Raw genomic sequence first — 21,230 nt, 5'->3', positions numbered from 1 at the left:
CTGGTTTCTCTTAGGTTTGCCCTACAAAGCAGCCTCACATGTCCTTGGTGGACCTGACTCTATCTTCCCTAGTGACATGGTCAACAGTGGGACTGCCTAACATACATGATCTATACGTGACATTTCGCCTGACCATCCCTCACTAACCTTTGCTCAAACTCACTTCTCTTCCAAGGTTTCTTTCTTTTTTCTTTTTTAACACTGTATGTGTTACTTCTCATCACACACACACACACACACACACACACACACACACACACAGAGTTAACAAATAAAGGCAAAAAAAAAAAACCCAACAAGTATTGCAAATACAATCCAGACATACCGTAATTTGATTCTTACATGCCAAGCAATGAGATGGGAAACCATGGGAAGGCTGTGTTTCCCATAGTTAAGCTGCCATGTTTCTGTAAGAGCGGAAGGCTTTGTCTGGAGCTGCAGCAAGGTGGTTCATAATGCCTAACAGTGTGTGTGGTGTGGCGTTTCCAGGCCCCGTGTTGAGAGCCAAGGCCGCAGTGAAGTCTGACACAGCACAGGCAAGCTGCCAGGCGTTTCCCTGATTCATTCTGAATTTTATGTTGAGCTCATTTGAGGCCGTTGTATAATCAGAAATCTTTACTCTTACAAAGGTATTCTTTGGAAGTTAGGAGATCCCCATATGGACCTGCAGCCCACACCCAGTTGAAGCAGCTGAGTTCTGAAGCCATGCCTGCGCCTGATTGTCTCAGGACTGAGGCCTGTGCCATGGTGGCAGATGTGGCCTGAACAGAGGCTTCAGTGCAGCTTCTCCTCTGCTGCGGCTTGCCATCACCATGGTAACAGAACTGTGGTGAGAGTGTGCTCTGGTTGGCCTACTGGCCCAGAAATGATGATGGTTATGGAGAAACAGGATCGCAGCTGTAACGTGACCTCATGCCTGGAGTAGATAACACACACACACAGACGAGGGAGAGGGTACAAAATTGCTTTTGGGGATGGGGAGGGGGCCGTTATAGACCATGACAATGAAAATAACTGCAAAACTAGGAAGAAAGGAATATTTCAAGTGGGAAGTCATTGTTTGCGGTAGAAATCTGAGAGTCATGGATTAGTCAGTTTCACTCCTCCATAGTCTCAATCTGCCAGTTTGTTTTACCTCCATGATTAAGCCAGCACCCCCTGTTTCCACTTCCCACCACGGCTAAATCCTTCTGTGTTGCCAGAACCGTGGCAGCATCCCTGGACCATGAGAGGAAGAGTCAGGTCATGTTAACACGAAGAAGCAATTACTGCAGTGGGAGCATAGGACCGTGCACAGCGGTGTCAGTTGTAAAGTATTCCTGTGAGTTGAGGATCGTGCATTGGGAGTGAGTGACAGGCACGAGAATGCGTGCTAGGGAGAAGTGCCCGGGAGGCTGGATCCCTTCCTGTGATGAGGTGTGACATGTAGCAGAAGCTGGAGAAGCCGTGGCCTCACAGCTTGCTTACAGCAGACAGAGGAGACAGTGTGCAAGGAGAGGAGTAATAAGAAGAGACGTGCTCTCTGATTCACGGGAGATGGGCGGAGTGTTGGACACTGTTGTAGTAAGGTGTAGTGGAGTGGTGAGGTGGGTGGACTCTGATGAACAGGCGGCCAGGGTAACAGAGCAGAGGGAACACCTCCAGCTAGCGTGTGACTTTGCTCCCCAGGGCCGTGGTTAGAGGGAAACTGTGGAGCTGTGAGCCAGAGTGGGTTAGTTTTGGGCACTCTGGTGAAGTTGTTTTCTGACACATGCCCCTGTTTATATGGTATGCTGTGTCAGATGGTGTGGAATGCTGAAAATACCTGGATTACTGGATTATTGTTTCCTTTGCCAGCGGGCTGCCAATTCATATTTTTAACTTCTTAAACATGTATTTATTTGTATGTATGTGTATATCTGTAGGCATGGTCATGACATGACACATGACACCTGTGCTTTTCCCATCATGTGGACAACAGGGATTGAAACTAGGCCTTCAGATTTGACCCCCCAAATGCATTTACCCACTATGCCATCTTGCCAGCCCCCATAATAATTATTTTAAAGATTTTGTTGAGCTAAAGAGGTGACTCAGCAGTTGAGAGCACTGTCTGCTCTTCTAGAGGACGCTGGTTCCATTCCTAGCATCCACACAGCATCTCACAATCGTGTATAATTCCAGTTCCAGGGAATCTGACGCCCTCCCCTGGGCCTTTAGGCCCACACGTGGTGCATAGACACGGACAGACAAAGCACCCATATACATAAATTGGGGAAAAAAAAGAGGTTTGTTTGTTTAGTGTGTATGCGTGTGAAGCGGATTTGTGCATTTAAGTGCAGAAGTCAGAAGATGGTGTCGAATCCCTGGAGCTGGAGTCACAGGCAGGTGTAAGCCACCCAGCATGGGTGCTGGGACCTGAACTTGGGTTCTCTGCAAGAATAGCAAACTCTTCAAATCCGAGCCATCCCTCCAGGCCCCCACAGTGAAGTCTGAAGAGTGTGTCAGTGTAGACGGTAGCTTAGCAGTGTCCTGCTAGGGCCTCTCATCAGTGAGGCCCTATCTTTCCATTCTAGGGCCAGCAAGGCCGATGGGAGGCTGTCATCAGGACTCGGCTGCCCTGGGGTTCTTTGTGGGCTTTGGCAAACCTCAGGTACACTTGTCTTCTCTGGTAGTTTGTCTCACTTTTGACTACAGCTCTGTTCCGTGGGGCTCAGAGGTTCTGTTCATTCTCCGTGAAGCTCAGATCAGCTCTGTAGCCGCCTGCCCTTTCCACCTCAGATTCCTCCAACTCTCTTGAGTGTTGTTTGTGTTGAAAGTAAGCAGAATTCTCTCTCCAGCACACAGACTGAGCTTTCCCGCTGGCTGGCCTGCAGACACACTTGGCCTACTTTCCTCAGCCTTCCAAATACCAGCCAGAACTCAGCAAACACACCTCGGGGAAAACGAATCTTGTGTGCTGAACCCTTCAGATTTGCACTTTGCTCTTTAAAGCAGACCTGACTGACCTCTACCAGCCCTGGAGCTGTGGTTCCTGGCAGAGTTCCTTGGTGGGCCAAGCTGGTTGCTGGTGCACCTGTGCTCACTCACGCCTCCTGATCATCCGAGGACCCCGAGACCAGCTGGTCAGTCTCCATCTTTGAAAACGTCCCTGTTCTCGGGAGTTGGGGTTCATCTGGGCTTCTTGTCTCGTGTCTTTACAGATGCAGGTATTGTAATCTGGCCATTGCTTTTCCTTGTGACCCAGGTAGCCACGTGCTATTTGCCACTGGCTGTGTTCACCTCGCAGTCACTGTGGACGCTCTGGAACTATATATGGATTTATGCCTCGTGTTGTTTTCTTATATCTCTGTTTTTATTCCTGTGAATATTAATGTGGCTTTTCTAAGTCCTTGTAAATAACTTCTCTTTGGACACTAAGTCTAGGTCTGGCCTTCTTGCCTAGTATATCCCTCTTCTGTCTGGATCCCCAGACTCTCCATTCTGTTTTCTGGCTCCCCCTGCCTCACCATCTTAAGCCTCAGTGTTATCTTTGAGCGATGGTGGCAATTTGAAGCTGAAAGTCACTACCCCCAGTTGGTGTCAGGTTTTCTTTGTTGAGCATCGACAGATGTTTTTACATCCAGCCCCTGCCTGTGTGCTAGCTCTGTGTGCTCTCTCAGCTCTAGCAGGTCTCTGGCCATCACTGCATGCCTTTGGGGCAAGCCTGGGCTCGGTTCACTCAGAGCTAGCTTCTGGTGCGTGTGTGTCTTCTGCTATGTGTATGCTCTTTATGGTTTCATGTTCCAGCTTTGCCTCGGTCATGGTTTCGGAGACAGGCTTCCTCCTGTAGGTTGGCCAAACTCTGACCTTGTTTCAGTTATCATCTGGCTGCTGTTACTGCTGGTTCGGTGAACAGTTGCTTGGAAATGCCAGCTACAACCACCATCTTCTTCCCCTCTTACAGATGCTTTAGTTTATTGAATGGATGGTTTTCTTTTTAAGAAAAGAAAATACAATCTAAGTTTGTTGTCTTGAGAGAAGATAAGATGAAAATTATTAGTATTTTTATTTTCTGTAAAAAGCAAGCACCTCCTTCCCTCCCCAGGGGGAAAATCATTTTTATTAAAGGCTGGATTTTTTTTTTAAGAATTCAGTAATTTATTAATAAAATGACTGGCATATATGTTAGTATGTTGTCTACGATAAGTTAGGACATACTAGATTTAGCATCAACCTTCTAAGTAAATGACCCTCACACATGCTACGTAGGGGAGCTCCAGCATTGAGCTAGGTCCTCAGCTCTTCTCTGGGTAATCCTTGGATACTGAATTTTACAGGGAGGAGAGAGACCTGAGACTGTAGCTTCGGAAGTGTGCAGTCTCACATTCTGTAAGTGGTGACGTCACACTGACAGGTGTGAGGAAACCAGCTCACAGCAAAGGCTGGCTAGGCTCACAAGCCTCAAAGTTCTAGCCTCTGGTCAGGGGAGTGCTTCCTAATGTTGTTCACTGGCCTGCACATGCATGTACACCGCATGAGTGTGTACACATACAAACAATCATTCCCTACATCTGTAGTAAGACCCAGCTTAGTGATTAACTAGCTGTGCCGTTCTTCAGTGGATCTGTGCACTTTTCAGCTCGTTAGTCACTAAAGCAGTATCTCCTCAGCAGCTTCTGAGCTCCTGTGTCACCCTGTCATCGTGACGTGGCTGAGTAGACTGCTTCATATAACCTACGGGCAACCACAGCAGCATCTGGGATCTCCAACTCGGTTCTTCCTGTCTGTGCAGCAAGTGCTTTTCCCAGCGAGCCTTCCCCTTTGGCCCTGTAAATCAAGAGGTTTTGATGGTACCATTAAACGGAAATGGGATAATCTTCCTGTAGAAACGCAGTCATGGGCCACTCACCGCTGAAGTAGTATAGTGCAGAAGCCCAGACAAGTATGCTCACACGTGAGTGTTGAGAGGTGTGCACACACTCCCTGTGAAGCCAGCAGGTCACGAGGTGAGGACAGGACCTCCCTGGCTCCTACTGTCTTCATCTCTCTTCTTCCTCATGTACTCTCCAGAGTCCTGACCCTGCAGCAGAAGTGTGCATTTATAGAGTAGAATCCAGTAATATATTACAAGGAGGCAGAGTTAATACTGAGACACAGTTTGCTTTAGGTGCATGGGCTCCAAAAGTTTTGTGCCCGCTCCACCGTCCTTATTCATATTCTCTCCCTGCCCCCCCTCAGAGATCAGTGACCTTAATGTCTGTCCACCCCAGTTTAGTAGAGGATTCTGGTATTCTGTTGTGTATAAAAATACCAACATTTGTTTGGCAGCACCAGGGCTGAGGAAATGAGGATTCTGCTAGTTAGGGTTCTGTTGCCACTGGTGGGGGTGGGGATGGTATTTCATCTTACACTTCCAGGTAACAGCCTGTAGCTGAGGAAAGTCAGGGCAGGAACCTGGAGGCAGGAGCTGCTGCAGAGGCCGTGGAGGGCGCTGCCTACTGTCTTGCTCCTCATGGCTTGCTCAGCCTGCTTTCTCATGGAACCCAGGGCCGCCAGCCCAGGGGTGGCCCCACTCACAATGGACTAAGTCCTCTCTCAGCAAGCACTAATTAATTAAAAGAAAATGCCTTGCAGGCAGCCTATCTTATGAAGCATTTTCTTAATTGAGGTTACCTCCTTTCAGATGGGCTTTAGCTTGTGTGAAGCTGACATGAAACTGTCCAGCATGGACAGGAGGCTGTGGCAGATCACTGTACGACCTGACCTTTTTTAATGTATTTGCAAAGTTAATGCAACCTACTTGAAATAATTGCAGTCATTTGATTTAGGATTTTTGTTTGTTCTCATCCCATTTTCAGCTACTGTTTTTTAATTGCTTTTCCCCCCACCTACTAGTTCTGAGTATGTGTTTTTTTGTAAATGCATTTTTAACGACAAGTGTAAACACACACACACACACACACACACACACACACACACACCTGTGTTTTTAAGAATTTGCATTTTTCCTCCTCAGCCCTGGGGCAGCAGGACATTCAAGGTCATGCCTGCTGAGGTTTGCATCAGCAACCATTTCCTAACAGTAAGCATAAATGTTTATTTGTCAGAAATAAAAGAGTCAGGCCACTCTGCCTCTGCTCTTGAAACTGGACTCCCAGAGTTGGCATCAGTATTTCTTAGGACATTTCTAATGTCTGAGAAAAGGTCAGGTCCCCACTGTTACACAGACTGACTGTGACAGCCCTGCCGAGAAGCTGTGGCTCACAGATGCCCTGCAGCTGGGGTACCTTCTTGCAAACATGACACTGCTCATCTTTGTAGGCCCAGGGTGTTCTCTGGAAACATTTTCATTTGTTTACTCCAAGCACCTAAACCAAAAAGAAATCACAAAACAAGCCTTTCTCCAGTACTGTGGAGCACAGTGATCTCACTAAACCCGTAGAGAGGGGCAGGTGGTGGAAACATGTCCTGTAGGTCCAGGTATGGAGTCCACATAGAAACCTTCAAAACACGTAAGAAAGGAACAGGTAAGTAGCTGTAGAGTAAGTCGTAGAAGTTAGAAGGCTCCATAGAAGTTGTAGTAAATGGATTAATTATAAGGAATCTGCTCTCATGGTGACAGACACTGAGATGCTATGAGGTGTGCAGCTAGCAGGCTGGCGTCCTGGGAAAGCGACCTGAATCAGGGCACTGGGTGGTACAAGTGCTCATTGCAAAACTCAAGATCTCAAGACCCAAACAGATGATTTTTTTTTTTTAATCTGAAGAAAGGAATAAGCTGATGCCTCAACTCAGGCAGCCATGCATTTAGCCTTTGGCTGATTGCGTGAGAGCTACCATTTTAGACTTTAACCTCAGAGACATCCAGAAGAACAGAAGGCCACATGTGGGCATCCTGTGGCCCAGTCAAGTTGACACAGAAAGCCAACCACCACCATCCCACACAAGCTGAGTGGAAGCCAGCAGTGAGCCGTTGATGGTCACATCTGGGCATGAAGAGCCCTGTTCTGGACACTGGAGTTATAGGTATCTTATTCTTGAGTGCTGTGAGATTTTCATATATTTGAGATAGACACCATTATAAATGAATGCTTTATAAATATATTAGGCCACTCACTCATTCACCCAGCAAACATTTATACGTAACTCTTCCATGGGGTTCTGGGTGAGCTATTTGGAGGGCAAAGGCCAGTTCACCTTCCTCTTCTCTAGAGATCAGCACGGTAGATGCCGCACTGCCAGTTCCTTGGTGACCTGATTAGTCACAGCTGTTGAGGACTTTTGAGCAGTGTGTGTTTGCAGCATGCTCCCTGTGTCAGGCTGCAGAGTGAGCGGCACTATCTCAGGCCGTCTGGGAGTGTGATCGCGCTGAGCTCTGGGGATGGGAAGGGAGTGATCATGGGAGCATGCATACAAGGAGGGCTCTGGCAGGAGAGCGGGTTTGTTCAAAGGCCCGCAGGGTCGGAGGGGATGGGTAAGCAGCAATTATTGGTCAAGGCCTGGAGTCAGAAACCTGTGGTTGCACTCAGCATGCTGCCAGGGCAGTGTGGACCTCAGTAACTGCAGGGGTAATGATGGGATTGAAGGCCCTGGCCAGGCCAGCCCATGAACAAAGGCTTTCTGTTTAGCGCCCTGCTCAGCACTAGTGTATGAGGAGCAGAGTCAGCCGACCACAGAGAACTCAGGCTCCCACACCAAAGGACGCATTACCAGGAGAGACTTATTATAGTTTCCTTGCATATTTTATTGTATATTACTTTTTTTTTTTTAGTTTGCATGCAGTAATAGTGACTCTTGTACAGTTCTCTGATTTTGACAAGTGATACAGAGTGATCCTGTCACTCCAGAATTCCCCTCTGCATTCCTTCTCGGGTACAATTTCCCACAGCCAGGTTCTAGACCACATACCCATAATCTTGCTTTTGGGGGAAGCCATTTTGATGCACTTGGACACAAAGCCTTTTGGATCTTGGGCCATGTTTTTGGAAGGCGGGCTGTGTGAATCCCTTAGCCTGTTTTTTTCTGTTTCCTTTTTTGTTGGAGTGGCACCCTCTTGCATGATGTGTACATCTGATGTTTCTTCTTTGGGGTGGGTTAGAGGTGAAACCGTAGAAGCACTGAGGCTCATTGGACTCTTGTGCGGGTGCGAGTGGTAAATACTATGAGCAGGGATCTTCGGTTCATGGGTAGATGTGTGGCTGGAGAACTGATGCACGAATCTGTTCTGTTTGTTTTCAGTCAACGTTTGAGATCACAGCAGACAGAGTACTAGATAGGGTAAGGTGCAGTAAAGGGTGTGCAGTGGGCTGGTGGGATGTCATTATTTTGGTGTTTTTGTTTTGGACTGTAAGCATCAAGAGAACATAGACTTTGCTCTTCAAGGTCCCCAGAGCCTGGCACATGACCTCAGCAGGTCTGAGTAAATACAGTGTAGACTGGAAAATGGATGGCTTCATTATAGTGTGCACTGCTGCAATGAAAAGTGATAAAATTACTACTCCACAGTCTCTAAGTGAGTATGGTTTAGGCTTTCTCCATGTGCAGATCCCCTGTGGAAATTTTTCATGCAGCTCTTCTTAACTCTGCAGAGCATGTGATGCGTGTATTAGCTGCTTCTCTGTTGCTGTGCTAAGACACCATGACCAAAGGCAACCTGAGAAAGAAGGGTCATTTCATGAAGGGGACCCAGGGCAGGATCTTGGAGTAGAAGCCATGGGGGGCCGGTGCTGTCTACTGGCTCGTACCTTGCCTTTCTCAGTTCGCTCTCTCAGGACTACCTGCTGAGGGGTAACACCCACTCACAGTGGTCTAGGCTCTTTCGCATCAATCACAATCAAGGAAATGCCCCATAGACCTGTCTACAGGCCAGTCTGATAGAGGCACTTTTTCACTTGAGGGTCCTTCTTCTCAGATGACTAGGTTAAGTTGGTAAGAAACTAGCCAACACAATTAGCCCTGTCAGTTTGACACACAAACACGTGACTACTAAAGCATTACCTTTTCATTTCTCTTTCTCCCCATGACGTCATTTTACTATTGATATTGCACCACGGAACAGTATAACTAAAAACATTACAGTCTTCAAAAAAAAAAGTCTAGCACTTTTAAAAGTTCAGTGTCTTAGTTAGGATTTCTGTTGCTTTGAAAAAACACCATGGGGACAATTGGGTTTATATGGCTTACATTTCCACATCATAGTCCACCATTGAAGGAAGTCAGGGCAGAAACTTGGAGGCAGGAGCTAGGCAGAGGCCGTGGAAAAGTGTTGTTTGCTGGCTTGCTCATCATGGCTTGCGAGGACCACCAGCCTAGGGACGGCCCTGCCCGCAATGGGCCTCTCCCTTATCTATAAATTACTAACTAAGAAAATGCCCTACAGCCGAATCTTTTGGAAGCATTTTCTCAATTGAGGTTCCCTCCTTTAAAATAACTCTAGCTGGCTATGTCAAGTTCACATAAAACTAGTCAGCACATTCAGTCTCCTTAAAATATCCAAGTCTCCTTAAAAATCCAAAGTCTCTGGGCTGGCTAGTTTTATGTCAACTTGACACAAGCTAGAGTTGTCAGGGAGCAGGGAGCCTCCGTTGAATAATGTGCCTCCATAAGATCGGGCTGTAGCTAAGTGTATAGGTCAATTCTTAATTAGTAATTGATGTGGGAAGGCCCAGCCCATTGTGGGTGAGGCGACCTTTCAGCTGATGGTCCTGGTTCTGTAAGAAAGCAGGCTGAGCAAGCCTAGGTAAAGCAAGCCAGTAAGCAGCGCCCCTCCGTGGCCTCTGCACCAGCTCCTGCCTCCTGGTTCCTGCCGTGCTTGAGTTCCTGTCCTCATTGCTTCTGATAGTGAACTGTAATCTGGAACTGTGAGTGAGATAAACTCTTTCCTCCCCAAATTGATTTTGGTCACGGTTTTTCATCACAGCCATAGTAACCCTAACTAAGACAGTCTTGTAACTGTGGGTACCTGTAAAGTCAAAAATAACTTAGAATTTCTTACTCCAAGAGGGAAGAATTAGGGCACAGTCACAGATCAAAGCAAAACCAAACTCCAGCAGTGTGAATATCTTAAAGACCATGTGGGACTCACAAATGTCTAGGCTTCAAAGAGTCTAGGCAGCTCTGTTTCTCCAGCTCTGCCTTCCACAGCATACCCGGCTTGCCTCATGGTCTCAGGCTTGTCCCCCACCACAGCTGCTGCTGTACTTAGTGGTCATCTCATGACACTAGCATCTCATAAATGCTGAGGTCTCTGTTACAACCACACCTTTACCAGTAGTCTCTCCTCTTTAGGGACTTTGACCCCACATGGTCATCTCATCTCTACGAGACCTCATTAATCCTGGACTTTTTAGTGCAACTGAGGCTGTAGCTTTACCTATGGCCTCTTCTGGCCCCTCACTGCCAAACCTCAGCTCTTTCCATGACCTCTTTATGCCTTCAAAACCAGTACCACCTGGGCAACTCTTACACGTTATCAAATCCAGCTGCCAGCACAAGGTACAGACTTGGCCTTCTCTGGACCAAAGCTTCTGTGTGCTGACCCTGAGGAAGCATTTCCCAGAAGACTTCACCTCCCCGGTGCTGGTCTCCTCTCTATCACACCTGACTCTTCAGCCTCAGCTGACCAGCACAGGGAAGGTTTCACCTCAGTAATTCTGGCCTCTTGTTAATCACAGCTGGCTGATTGGTTGGCCCCAGCTGACCAAAGATCGCAGATTTTTTTAAAATACAAAATATCACACCAACTGCCCCAGGAGAGTCTTTGCTGCCCTCTGAAGCTTCATGAGGCAGGCCTCCATCGTCTGCATCGCTCTCAGCATTGTCCTCCAGCTTCCCACAGCACTTTATTATGCTCTGGGCACTCAATAGCTTTTCCAGCCCAAAGTTCCAGACACTTCCACAATTGTCCTGAAAGCAACGTGGTCAAGTCTGACACCACAGCACCCCACTCTCGGTACCGATTTCTGCCCTAGTTAGGTTTGTATCACCGTGATAGAGACTATGACCGAAAGCAACTCGAGGAAGAAGGGGTTTATTTCATCTTATACTTCCAGGAAGCCTCACTGAGAGGAAGTCAGGGCTGGAATTCAAGGCAGGAACTGACTCAGAGACCAGGAGCAGTGCTGCTTGTTGGCTTGCTCATGATGGCTTTCTCAGCCTGCTTTCCTACACTTCCCAAGACGACCTGTCCAGGGTGGCCCCATCCACAGTGGGCGGTGTCCTCCCACATCACTGATTATCGTGAACGATCAGTACAGACTTGACCACAGCGTAGTCTAATGGAGTCATTTCCTCAACTGAGGCTCCTCCCCAGATGACCCTAGCTTGTGTCAAGTTGGCCAGAAACCAAACCAGGACAGAAAGTTTCTTTCTACTATGGTGTCCTCAACGCTTATCTGTCTTTCTGTTTTCAGCACATTCAGGATAGTCTGCGCATTTCTCATGACTCAGAACACTGGGAGGGGTGTTGAAATCTCGCTCCATCCAGTCCCTACTACCTTTAACTGTGCTGAGTCATGGCACATACACAGGCACGTGCCTAATACACACTGAACTATGGAAGTTAACGCTGCTGGGAAATGAGCAGCTTAGAAGATGCGTTTGTATCTGAAGTCTGTTTTTATAACATAATAACTAATCACTTGGACTATGACTTCCGGTGCCCTGTGGGTGACACTGACCTGTCCTGTGCCTGTCTTCCAGGTGTGTGCTCCTTCCTCTCCTGGGCATGAAGCCACCCCCTCAGAGCCTCTACCTGTTGGTTGACTCCGTGGACGAAGGCTGCAATGTGGTGGAAGGGGAGCAGACGTCACCCAACCTCTCTGGAACTGTGGCAGAGCTCTTGGCTGGACACCACGAGTTCTTCCCGCCATGGCTGCTGCTTCTCTGCTCTGCCCGGAAACAGAGCAGAGCTGTCACTAAAATGTTCACTGGTGAGCAGGACTGGGTGACTCTCAGTGTGTGTTCTCTAGAGCTGGTCCCAGGAGGGGTTCTTGGAGGGAGCAGAGCATGTGGGCGGAGGCCTGCGTGCTGCATAAACTTTCTCAGCCCCTCACCATGACACCGTACGTTCATGTTTAAGATAAGGTGCGGGCTGAGGGGATAATTCAGTCAGTAAAGTATTTGTCATGCAAACCTGAGAATACCTCTACCACCACCATACACACACACACACACACACACACACACACACACACACACAGAAAACTACAAAACCCAGCCAGGCATCAATCCAGTACTGGGGAGTCAGAGGCCGACAGACAGAGAGCCCGCTGTCCCGCCAGCCTAGCCAAGCAGAGGAGTGACCCCTAATGCTGTTCCTTGGCCTGCACACGCATAAATGTGTACACATACAAACAGCCGTTCCCTACTTCCGTAGTAAGACCCAGCTTAGTGATGAATTAGCTGTGCTGTTCTTCAGTGGATCTGTGCACTTTTCAGCATGTTAGTCACTAAGGCAGTATCTCCTCAGCGGCTCCCGAGCTCCTGTGTGACCCTGCCATCGTGACGTGGCTGGGCAGACAGCTTCATATACTCTAAGGGCAGCCACGGCAGTATCATGGTGAAAGCTCTGGGTGAGCATGACGGTAGCCAGTGCTGGGGAGGAGAGGGAGAGTGAGGGAAACGCCCCTGGCAGTATAAGCTCACGTAGGTTTGATATTCATTATGAACTTTTTAATTTCATTTTTAAGTACGTGTATGTGCGTGGGTATGTACACATGAATTCCTCATCCCCACTAACTGGAGTTACAGGCCACTGTGAGTGGCCTAGCGGTGATGCTGAAAATCAAACGTGGGTCCCTTCAAAAGCAGCACATGCTCTAACCCCTGAGTGTGTCTCCAGCCCCGAGCTGTGTCTTCTGTTTGCACAGATGAGTCACTACAGCGGAACACATTAGTGCTTACACTGTCTGTGTGGCCTCAGGCAGCTTGCCTCACTTCCTGTTTCCTGTCTGTAAAGTGGGGTCCCTGTGAGCCTAGATATGCCTGAGGCATCGTGAGGGCTGTGGACACATTGCTTATTCTACTCATCTTATGCTTGCTTGTTAACAAAAGTCGGTGCGGGCCTGGCTTGAATTCGTATTGCTGCTTGTAAGTCTGGGTCTTTGTCCTCGGCTGCCACACGCTCTTTATTGTGAACAAGTGTGCTGGCTGCAGGCCTTTGAGAACATGGAGCCTCGGTTAAGAACAAGATTGGCCTGCGGGGCATTCTCTTGACTGATGATTGGCATGGGAGGGCCCAGCCCACTGGGAGCAGCTCCACTCTGGGCAGGTGCCGTTGGGTTGTATAGAAAGCAAGGTGAGAACGCCAGGGCGGGCCAGGGAGTAAGCAGTGTTGTTCCGCGGCCTCGTGAGGCAGCTCCTGCCTCGGGGTTCCTGCTCCGAGGCCCCTGGTTGCTGGAGTGCAAGCTGTGAGATGAAAGAGCCCCTTTCCTTCCCAGGTTGCTTTCGGTCATGCTGTTTCCTCAGAGCAGTAGAAGTGCAAGGGAAGACGACACACTTCCTTTCTGTCCTCTTTCTCCTCTTTCTGGCGTCCAGGTTGTACTGCATTCTCACTGCAGGTTGATCATCTTCGAGACCCTAGGTCCCATGTGCTCCAAAATCCAAAAGCGGTTCAAGCGCATCCAGGGGGAATTCCAGGGAAGGTTTCGTTTTGTGTGTTATTTGAAATAGTGTGAACCTGAGCTTTCAAGCTGTGTGGATAATGTGTGTGTGTGAGACAGATGGCTTTGTACTTTGAAGATGGCTTCTGATTTTCTTAAGTATATTCAGATATTCCAAGATCAGAACATTTCTGAACTGTTTCCTGCCTCGGCATTTTGGGTGAGGTGCTCAGCCTCAGTTGCCAGAGTGGCCCAGTCAGTGCCCCTCTGTCCTCCTGTCCGCTGCTGCCCCCTGGGCTAGGCAGACGGTGCGCCCTTTGCGGGGCTGGGTTACTTTTACTATGCCACAGTCGCGTGTGCACACAGTGGTGTCCGTGCCTCAGCATGAGTGCTCCCCGGCATTGTCTTCAGCCAGGCCGGCTTGTCTGCTTCACAGGCTTGCGCACAACACTAGCGTGTTCATCCCTTGAGCTCCTTGCCATCTTCCTGCTTAGGTCACTGCTCACACAGGACGTTCACACGTAGCCTGGGTTTTCCATCCTTGCTTATTTGTGCCTTCCTCCTACGTAGCCACACCCACTCTGTCTGCTTTTATTTTCTCTGTGGGTCTAGTACCACGTTACGTTTGTCTGGATTTCATGTGTGTATTTACTAATTATCCTCTCAACTAGGATGTAGTCTCCATGGCAACAGGGTCCTGACTGTGTGAGCACCTGCTTGTAAGCATGGGGTCAGACCTGTCAGGGTCCCGACTGTGTTTGCACCCATGTGTAAGCAGAGACTCAAGCCCATTTGTTTAGCTAGCACCAACGAGTGTCATGCCCACTGAAATAGTTTACCAAAAATAGAAAAGTGGTTTATTGGGGCCTGAGAAGATGGTTCATCAAACACAGCATCTGCTCCAGAACCCACATATGGAGGCTGGCTGTGCTAGCCTCCTTCCTGGGCAGGCAGCGATAAGTAGGCGTCTGGGCTCACTGGCCAGACAGCCCAGGCTACATGGTGAGTTCCAGGCCAGTGAGAGACCCTGACTCAAGAGAAGGCATGTGGCACCTGTGGGCACTTCCCTGGCACGAGCGTGGTTCCACCCCCAGTACCCCAATACATAAATAAGGTCATTTTCGGTGCTCGGGGCGTTTATCTCAGTTCTGCGCATGCTGGCTCAGTTTCGTCCTCGGGTGCTGCAGCTCAGTCGGAGCTTTGTAGACGCTGTACCAAATTGCACTGCTGAGCTAAACGAAACCTTCTGCTCTCATTTCTGTTTTGTTTCTGCCACTAAGTCTTGTCCTGGCTGGAATGGACCTCACCAATGTGGATCTTGAGCCTGTAGCCATCTTCCTGTCTCTGCCTCCATGGTGCTAGGACTGCTGACCCCAGCTGCCCACCCCACATTGAGCATATAACTGTTGCTGGTGGTACACTCAAGTTAAATCCATGTCACTCTTTATATTGGTGGGAGATTTGTGTTTCAAGGTATAAGTATTTTCCACCCATCTGCACAGCATCAGTCCCATGTCCTTGCACTTCTTCCTCCTCCCATCTCTGTCAGCATCATTTTCTTTTTCAGCTTTGCCAGGAAACACTTGAGCATCACCGAGGTCCCTGACGCTGACTCTGTCAGTCACTGGTCATGGTGGGTGACTCAAGCCCTTCTGTGCTTGAACTTACCTTACTTGTAAGGTAGGAAAACGTCTCTCATAGTGCACATGAAAGGTGTTTGTGTGTGAAGATTTACAGTGCTTGTAGCCAAGGGTAGCCCTTGCCCTGAAGTCAGAGGCCCTGCCTTCAGTCCCCAGTACAGCACACACACAAAGAGAGCCCACTTGGGAGGGAGGCATCAAGCCTGGCACTGCAGAGGCCTACTCAGTTTTGTTTTTGTTATCTCAAGTTTTCATCAGATGATTTTAGTTAATTAGCTTAAATTATAGATATTTATGCATAATGGGTTGTATGATCTTTCATGTAGATCAGTCTGTGTCCACATCTCTTTGGAAACTTTATGACACTATTACATACCACTTTAGTAATGTCTTATTTATTAGCTACAGGCCCAAAACTTGCTGTGTAGTCCAGGCTGGCCTCAAACTCACAATCCTCCTGCCTCAGGTTCCCAATACTGGGATCACTGGCATGCACCACCTTGGCAGGTGGGCCATTTGTACCCTAAACTGTTCAGTGACTTTATAAAGGAAAAAGCTTTGGAGGCCAGTCATCTTGCATGCCTGGGATGTGTGGGGTGCCAGGCACTCCTGGGGATGTGCTCAGCCTTTCCTCAGGTTGGGAAGCTTTATTTTATGTTATCAAATTAAAATAATTAAATCTCCAATTGTCAGTAAACAGCCCAAGCCATTATGAAACTCTAACACTGTTAAAGTGCAGCCTCTAAATGAAAGCAGAAAGTGTTTTCTAAAAGGACACAGCATGAAGCACACACATGGCTTTACTAGGCAGCTGAGTATTCACCTTATGGGAGAAAAGCCCCACTAAATGAGGGCACACAAGACAGAAGACGGCCAAGGCTATGCTGTGAAGCACATTCTAACATGGCCAAGAACAGGAGAGAGGCCAGACTCAGGCCAAGTGCAGTTCTAAGCCCTCTCAGAGGTGATGGCAGTTCCTCTCAGAGGTGAGCTGCTCTTCCACAGTTTAGCTTTTGATGTGGAAGAGTTAGCTACTGTGCATGCGTGTATGCATGTGGTGTGTTTATAGATCCCGCTCTGGAAACGTAGCTTTGCAGATGTATTATTTCATTTTGTTTCTGTTAGCAGATTGTGCTCTTCAAAAATCCCCTTCCAAGTGTTTCAAGCTTGGGTTCAAATAGTTGTTGGTTTGTTTTTCAGTGATACCTTTTCTTTCCTGTTGGTCAAGGCAGATGCTGGGTTCACCTTCCATTTAGCCACACTCACCAAGCCCTGTATGACCCTCCTTTTATGCATCCCCAGCACAGCATGGATTTTTGTACCTGCTGCTGCTGCTGCTGCTATTGTCTAGCTCGCCGTGCTCCCTTCCCGAGTGTGTCCTTTCTCTAAAAGGGTTGCGTGTGGTCTTGCTTCACTCTGCTAATAAGTGGTCTGGGATGGCAGTTCCTAACGCACACCAGCCTGGATGAGCTTCTCCCGTGAGGCAAATAGAAGGTTCCGGAGCAAACTCAGGCCTGTACCCTGATGCTCCTCTAGAAGACGCTGCTGTGGTCTGCTTTGGAGAACTCCAAGAAGCCACCACTACTGTGGTGTTTAGCTCTGGTTGACTTTTACTAAGTGGCTTGGCAGTATGTATCTGAATTGGTTCCAGCTATTTCTTGACAGTCTGAGAGTTAATTGTTTTAATTTGATATCATAAAGCAATGGATTATAGAGCGACTGATAACTGTTTGGATATAAACTACTCACGTTACATCTGATACATAGTCAAGTGGATGGGTGGAAGTAGCTAGTACTTGTGTGAAAAAGAGCATCCTATAAAAACAGTCCTATCTGTCGCTCGCAAATTGGATGTTGTGAATATCTTCCCAGGGTACTTTTATAGCCGAGTAAGTCTGTCTGTTTCCTCTTAGTGCTTCTTGCAAAGGAGCCGAAATAGGCACCAAGCTACAAGAACAGGTAGTAGGCACATTCGTTGGTAGGAAAATGACGTCATTGCCTTGCCGTTTTTGTGTTTGTACATGGCAGAAACTGCTTTGCATCCAACAGGTGGTACTAGATTCTCTTACTAGTATAAACCAAGCTGGGTTTACTGGTGCATTCTCTTCACACCCATGCCCGCCTCTGTGCTCTCCTTACTCAAGCTGGTTCCGTCCTGCAGGCTTCCGGAAGATCAGTTTGGACGACCTTCGGAAGGCATACATCGTCAAGGATGTGCAGCAGTACATCCTCCACCGCCTGGACCAAGAGGAGGCACTTCGGCAGCACCTCACCAAGGAGACGGCCGAGACCCTCAACCAGCTGCACATCAAGAGCAGCGGGTGCTTCCTGTACCTCGAGCGCGTGCTGGACGGAGTTGTGGAGAATTTCATCATGCTGCGGGAGATCCGAGACATCCCAGGGACTCTGAATGGTCTCTACCTCTGGCTGTGCCAGAGGCTATTTGTCCGAAAACAGTTTGCCAAAGTTCAGCCCATCCTGAACGTGATCCTGGCGGCCTGCCGTCCCCTGACCATGACAGAATTATACCACGCCGTGTGGACCAAAAACATGTCTCTAACCTTGGAAGACTTCCAGCGCAAGATAGATGTCCTCTCCAAGCTCTTGGTGGACGGATTGGGCAGCACCAAGATCCTGTTTCACCACAGCTTTGCTGAGTGGCTCTTGGACGTGAAGCACTGTACCCAGAAGTACCTGTGTAACGCTGCAGAGGGGCACAGGATGCTGGCCATGAGCTACACCTGCCAGGCCCGGAACCTGACCCCGCTCGAAGCACAAGAGTTTGCCTTGCACTTGATTAATTCCAACTTGCAGCTGGAGCCAGCCGAGCTGGCGCTGTGGATGATATGGAACGGCACCCCAGTGAAAGATTCCCTGTCCACCCTGATACCCAAGGAGCAAGAGGTGCTGCAGTTGCTGATCCGAGCCGGCGCGCACGTCAACAGCGAGGACGATCGCACCTCCTGCATTGTCCGGCAAGCCCTTGAGAGAGAGGACTCCATTCGGACATTACTAGACAGCGGAGCCTCCGTCAACCAGTGTGACTCCAATGGGAGAACTCTGCTGGCCAATGCCGCCTACAGTGGCAGCCTAGATGTTGTCAATTTGCTTGTCTCCAGGGGAGCCGACTTAGAGATCGAAGATGCCCACGGGCACACGCCGCTCACTCTAGCTGCCAGGCAAGGGCACACGAAGGTGGTTAACTGTTTGATTGGGTGTGGAGCCAATATTAATCACACGGATCAGGACGGTTGGACAGCGCTGAGGTCTGCCGCTTGGGGGGGCCACACCGAGGTTGTGTCTGCCCTGCTTTACGCTGGCGTAAAGGTAGACTGTGCAGACGCAGACAGCCGGACAGCTCTGCGTGCGGCAGCCTGGGGTGGTCACGAGGACATCGTCCTGAACCTGCTGCAGCATGGTGCAGAGGTCAACAAAGCCGACAATGAGGGCAGGACTGCGCTGATAGCTGCAGCATACATGGGCCACAGAGAGATCGTAGAGCACCTCCTGGACCATGGCGCAGAGGTAAACCACGACGACGTGGACGGCAGGACAGCTCTCTCAGTGGCCGCACTGTGCGTGCCTGCAAGCAAAGGGCACGCGTCAGTCGTGAGCCTTCTGATTGATCGAGGGGCTGAGGTGGATCACTGTGACAAGGACGGCATGACTCCTCTGCTGGTGGCTGCCTACGAGGGCCATGTGGATGTGGTGGACCTGCTTCTAGAAGGAGGAGCAGATGTGGACCACACGGATAACAACGGGCGGACGCCCCTGCTGGCTGCAGCTTCCATGGGGCATGCTTCCGTGGTCAACACACTCCTATTCTGGGGTGCAGCGGTGGACAGCATCGACAGCGAAGGCCGGACAGTCCTCAGCATAGCTTCGGCGCAGGGGAATGTGGAGGTGGTGCGCACGCTCTTGGACCGAGGCCTGGACGAGAGCCACCGGGATGATGCTGGCTGGACGCCTCTACACATGGCGGCTTTTGAGGGCCACAGGCTAATATGCGAAGCTCTCATCGAACAAGGTGCTAGAACAAATGAGATTGACAATGACGGGCGCATCCCCTTCATTTTGGCCTCACAGGAGGGCCATTACGATTGTGTCCAGATCCTGCTGGAGAACAAATCCAACATCGATCAGAGAGGCTACGATGGGAGAAATGCACTGCGCGTCGCTGCCCTAGAAGGACACCGGGACATTGTGGAATTACTCTTTAGCCATGGTGCCGATGTGAACTATAAGGACGCTGATGGGCGGCCAACGCTTTACATACTGGCCTTAGAGAACCAACTAACAATGGCCGAGTATTTTTTGGAAAATGGTGCAAACGTGGAAGCCAGCGATGCAGAGGGAAGGACAGCGCTGCATGTCTCCTGCTGGCAGGGCCACGTGGAGATGGTGCGGGTGCTTATTGCCTGCCATGCCGATGTCAATGCAGCAGACAACGAGAAACGCTCGGCCTTGCAGTCTGCCGCCTGGCAGGGCCACGTCAAAGTGGTCCAGCTTCTGATAGAGCATGGCGCCGTAGTGGACCACACGTGCAACCAAGGCGCCACAGCCCTCTGCATCGCGGCCCAGGAGGGACATGTGGATGTGGTGCAGGTTTTGCTGGAGCATGGCGCCGATCCCAATCACGCTGACCAATTTGGACGTACTGCCATGAGGGTGGCAGCCAAAAACGGGCATTCTCAGATCATTAAGTTGTTAGAAAAATATGGTGCTTCCAGTCTGAACGGCTGCTCCCCTTCCCCTGTGCACACAATGGAGCAGAAGCCTCCACAGTCGGCACCATCCAAGATGCAGTCTCTGACCATCAGGTCCAACAGCTCTGGTGGGACTGGCGGAGGGGACCTGCAGGCTTCCCTCCGGGGCCTGCCCAATGGGCCAGCTCATGCCTTCAGCTCTCCGTCAGAGTCTCCAGACTCGACCGTGGATCGGCAAAAGTCATCGCTATCCAACAACTCCCTGAAAAGCTCCAAAAATTCCTCTCTGAGAACGACTTCCTCCACAGCCACGGCTCAGACGGTGCCCATCGACAGTTTCCACAGCCTGTCCTTCACAGAGCAGATCCAACAGCACTCGCTGCCGCGCAGCAGAAGCAGGCAGTCAGTGGTGTCCCCCTCTTCCACCACGCAGTCCCTAGGACACAGCCATAATTCTCCCAGTAGTGAGTTTGAGTGGAGCCAAGTGAAACCAAGTCTGAAGTCAACAAAATCAAATAAAGGGGGCAAGTCCGAAAACTCCAGCAAGTCTGGGTCAGCGGGGAAGAAAGCTAAACAAAATAATTCCTCGCAGCCAAAGGTTCTAGAATACGAGATGACTCAGTTTGACAAAAGAGGACCCGTCGCCAAGTCTGGGAGTAGCCCGCCTAAGCAGACGCCGGCGGAACCTCAGTGTAAAATCATAGCCCCTTCATCTCAGGACAGCAGCCGTGCGCAGCCTCAGTTCCTCATCCACCAGCAGAGCGGGGAGCAGAAGCGCAGGAATGGGATAATGACGAACCCCAACTACCATCTGCAGAGCAACCAGGTGTTCCTGGGCAGGGTCTCCGTGCCTCGAACAGTGCAGGAGCGAGGGCATCAGGAGGTGCTGGAGGGGTTCCCTCCCTCAGAGACAGAGCTGAACCTCAAACAAGCCCTGAAGCTTCAGATTGAGGGCTCTGACCCCAGCTTCAACTACAAGAAGGAAACGCCCTTGTGAGAGGTAAGAAAGCAGTGGGAAGCGTAAAGGAGCCAAAGTGTCGGTCCTCGGCCTTGATGCGCCCTTTCCCCAGTAGGTCCTCCAGGCCCTGCAGGCACCTCCTCTGGGGGTGTGTTCAGGAACCTCATCCCAGCTCGTCTCTTCAGCGTGAGTTCTCTGAACAGCAGCACCTAGCCAAAGCACTTAGGTGCCATACCATCGATAGATCCATATACAGATGCGCAGGTGGGCTACAGGATAGCTAGCAGACAGCTGGTAGATACGTAGATAGGTAATAGACATAGAAAGATGGTAGGAAAGAGATATGTAGGGCCATGGCTGGTGA

At 49.7% G+C, this 21,230-nt stretch overlaps 1 protein-coding gene across 3 annotated transcripts in view; it reads left to right on the top strand.

The window, feature by feature from the left end:
• The window catches only part of ANKRD50 (ankyrin repeat domain containing 50), a 30,951-nt gene that overhangs the window by 8,417 nt on the left and 1,304 nt on the right, over positions 1–21,230 (top strand). For all 3 annotated transcript variants that reach the window (XM_084769015.1, XM_084769014.1, XM_084769013.1), the window contains exons 3-4: positions 11,662–11,891; positions 17,364–20,908. In XM_084769015.1, the coding sequence (XP_084625141.1) occupies positions 11,662–11,891; positions 17,364–20,905 (3,772 nt within the window). In that variant the 3' untranslated portion in view covers positions 20,906–20,908. The remainder of the gene's footprint in view (positions 1–11,661; positions 11,892–17,363; positions 20,909–21,230) is intronic.

This window comes from Acomys minous (assembly GCF_964271855.1).
Source record: "Acomys minous genome assembly, chromosome: 19".
NCBI classification, from domain to species: domain Eukaryota; kingdom Metazoa; phylum Chordata; class Mammalia; order Rodentia; family Muridae; genus Acomys; species Acomys minous.
The sequence above is the reverse complement of the archived record's forward strand: the minus strand, read 5'-3'. Positions and strand labels throughout refer to the sequence as shown.